The sequence below is a fragment of the Pholis gunnellus genome (assembly GCF_910591455.1).
Source record: "Pholis gunnellus genome assembly, chromosome: 9".
NCBI lineage: Eukaryota > Metazoa > Chordata > Actinopteri > Perciformes > Pholidae > Pholis > Pholis gunnellus.
The window spans coordinates 23,072,766-23,075,756 of NC_136535.1; the positions used below are offsets into that span (position 1 = coordinate 23,072,766).

A 2,991-nucleotide genomic window follows, 5' to 3' on the forward strand; every position below is an offset into this window, starting at 1 on the left:
CCTCGGTCTCTGACTCTCACTTCAACCTTTCCCTAAATGGTCTGACTGTAATGAAGCGGAACATTAGACATCTAAAGCCAATATGAGAATAAAGATAACTTTATCGAAACTATAAAAAATAACAATATCAATAAGAGAGACATCCAACGACATATGAGATATGTCCGCCTGTGGTCCTGAAAGCTGTGATTAATGAGCTGATCTCTGGGATGTGAATTGGCCTATTGACCATATTAAGTCGTGTTGTGCTTTATTAGAGAGAAAGCCCAATTTACTGCTTTGGATCCCTCAGGCTGGAACCCTTCAACACTGTCCCATCATAGAGCCACGTGAGGTCACACACACACACACACACACACACACAAACATATCACAGCCACACCACTACACACTTGCAACTCGCATTTGTACTCAACTTTGATTCATCAAGATCATATATCAAATAATTGTGTGTTACTTTGAGAGTTAGAAACAACACTCAGGTCTTCAAGTGACACAAGAGGCAAAGACACATTTCAAAAACCCAACAACATTTAACAGCAAGGACAACAATCCAGAGATGTCCAGAACTTTATCACTGGCACTGTCTGATATGTTATGAGTTTTTTAAGTGTGCTAGAATGTCACAATTCATCTAAAACAGGAGGGTACACGTCCGTTTTAGGGAATAACTGACTCTCTAATTAGTATGGTGTTGAAACTCTGCTATGAATAATAAACAGCAGTTTGTTGCTGTCCTCATCTGTCCACACTCAGTAACACTGGGCTGACTAGGATGTTATTAATGTCCTACTGGTCGGTCAAGACAAGCTCCACTCAGGGCTTTAGGCTAAATGAAACAATGGGAGATGCAAGCAGGGATTTCTAGATGCTCCAAAAAGGTTTTGTGTGTGTGTGTGTGTGTGTGTGTGTGTGTGTGTGTGTGTGTGTGTGTGTGTGTGCGTGCACGTTTTTGTGTTCACAAATCTTGGGGCCACATGCATGCATGCGCGTGCAGCTGTGATGTATTGTAATGGATGAGGCAGGCATGAGGTCCCCAGTGAGAGTCTCGTGGTTTATAAAAACCAGCATGTTCCTGGACACAAACAGCCACTCCTCACACTCGGATGCACGTCTACCACAGCACCTGGCACTGGACGGGGAGGAAGATTTCTTTTGGCTTGATTTATTTATTTATTCATTGATAATTCTCGATGACTGGTCTCGATGTAATGACAGGAGTTGCTTAGTCAGAAGTGGAAGAACGAGAGAGAAATATCAAAGGAAGGGACAAAACGGGAAAAAGTTATTCATATTATTTATCTTGTAAACCTTCAAATGATGGATGGTAAGTGTTTGTTTTATGATCAAAATGATCTGAGATCATTGGAGGAAATTCATCAATTAATGTGATGATGATTATAGACAAAAGCCCGTGATCCACAAGCGTCCACCGCACACCTCCCCTCCCCTTCAGGTCCTCATCTGCCTCGGAGCTGTGAACTATCTCTGCCCTGCTGTGCAGACGGCGGGTCACTGTCGAGCGCCAAGGCCCCCCAAGTCAGCGGGGTCAGAGTTCAGCTGGAGATGCATGCACTCTGGCAGCAGTTTGACCAGCTGGCCACGGAGATGATCGTGACCAAAGCCGGAAGGTAACGATGACACTCATCACCTTTCCCTCTCTTTCTTTCTCTCTTCGGTGTGTCTTACTACATCGTGTGTTCATCTACATGTTCATGAACTGCAGGAGGATGTTTCCAACATTCCAGGTGCAAATCTCCGGGATGGATCCCACCACTGAATATGTCCTGCTCATGGACTTTCTCATTGTGGACGATAAAAGATACAGGTCAGACATACGGAGTGAGGTGTGCAGTGTTTAGTGTCTAACAGAGATTTTAAAATAAAGTGTATTTATGATCTGCTTGAGTATTTCCATCTTTTTATTCAAGACCATCGGTGTCCACCTGAAACCTAGAGCTGTGCTCGTTGCCCCTCTGCCAGTTTCATCTTACCTCAGCAGTCCTATTTGACCTATTGTGTGTGTGTGTGTGTGTGTGTGTGTGTGTCAGATATGCGTTCCACAGCTCATCCTGGTTGGTGACAGGCAGAGCGGATGTCGTAGCCCCGAGCCGGATGCATTTCCACCCAGACTCACCTGCCTGTGGAGCCCAGTGGATGAAGCAGACCGTCTCCTTCGACACCCTCAAGCTCACCAACAACCTGCTGGATGACAACGGACATGTCAGTCTTTAATGTGACCCCCTTCCTTCTTTGATCTACATGTAGAAATGTCTTTCTTTTGACTCGCTTGTTGTTGCGTGTTCTCTGACTTCCTGTTCTCCAGATGATATTGAACTCCATGCATCGCTATCAGCCGCGCTTCCATGTGGTGTACGTGGATCCGGCTCCCAACAGCCACTTAAACGCACACAGGAACTTCTGCTCTTTTTCCTTCCCCGAGACTCGCTTCATGGCCGTCACTGCCTATCAGAACCACCGGGTAGGTGGATCCGTATAGACTTCAGTGTAGGCTTTTATTATTGTGCACTAACTGGTATAACTGGTAAAGGATTAGGGAGTCATTTCTTTGATTTTGATCTCATTTATTTTACCCCATCTCCCAGATCACCCAGCTAAAGATTGCTAGCAACCCATTTGCTAAAGGCTTCAGGACGTCAGACCCCCAGGACCCGTGAGTGTCATGTCTGAATGCAACTTGCCTGATTAACAAACACATGTGAAACAGTTTCTCTAGCCCCTCGACTAGATCACAGTATATCTTTATCGCTGTTATCAGCTGGTACATTGCGATAAGGCAGCAGTCTCCATGATAGCTAATCTTTGACCTTTGTTTTCAAAGGTTACTAGGTTAACTGTGAAGGACATGATTATGGTGATATATATAAAATATGTGACTATATCACTATATACAATATCTGTGTGTGTGTGTGTGTGTGTGTGTGTGTGTGTGTGTGTGTGTGTGTGTGTAGGGAGGGTTATTCTGGACCC

At 44.7% G+C, this 2,991-nt stretch overlaps 1 protein-coding gene across 1 annotated transcript; it reads left to right on the forward strand.

The window, feature by feature from the left end:
• Positions 1-1,320: 1,320 nt before the first annotated feature.
• LOC306701236 (T-box transcription factor TBX1) lies at positions 1,321-2,678 on the forward strand (the record flags this gene model as incomplete). Its single annotated transcript, XM_079166494.1, has 6 exons — positions 1,321-1,327; positions 1,457-1,631; positions 1,727-1,828; positions 2,052-2,223; positions 2,327-2,482; positions 2,607-2,678. The coding sequence occupies 6 exons, from the start codon at positions 1,321-1,323 to the stop codon at positions 2,676-2,678; spliced, it is 684 nt and encodes a 227-aa protein (XP_079022620.1).
• Between the last annotated feature and the right edge of the window lie 313 nt (positions 2,679-2,991).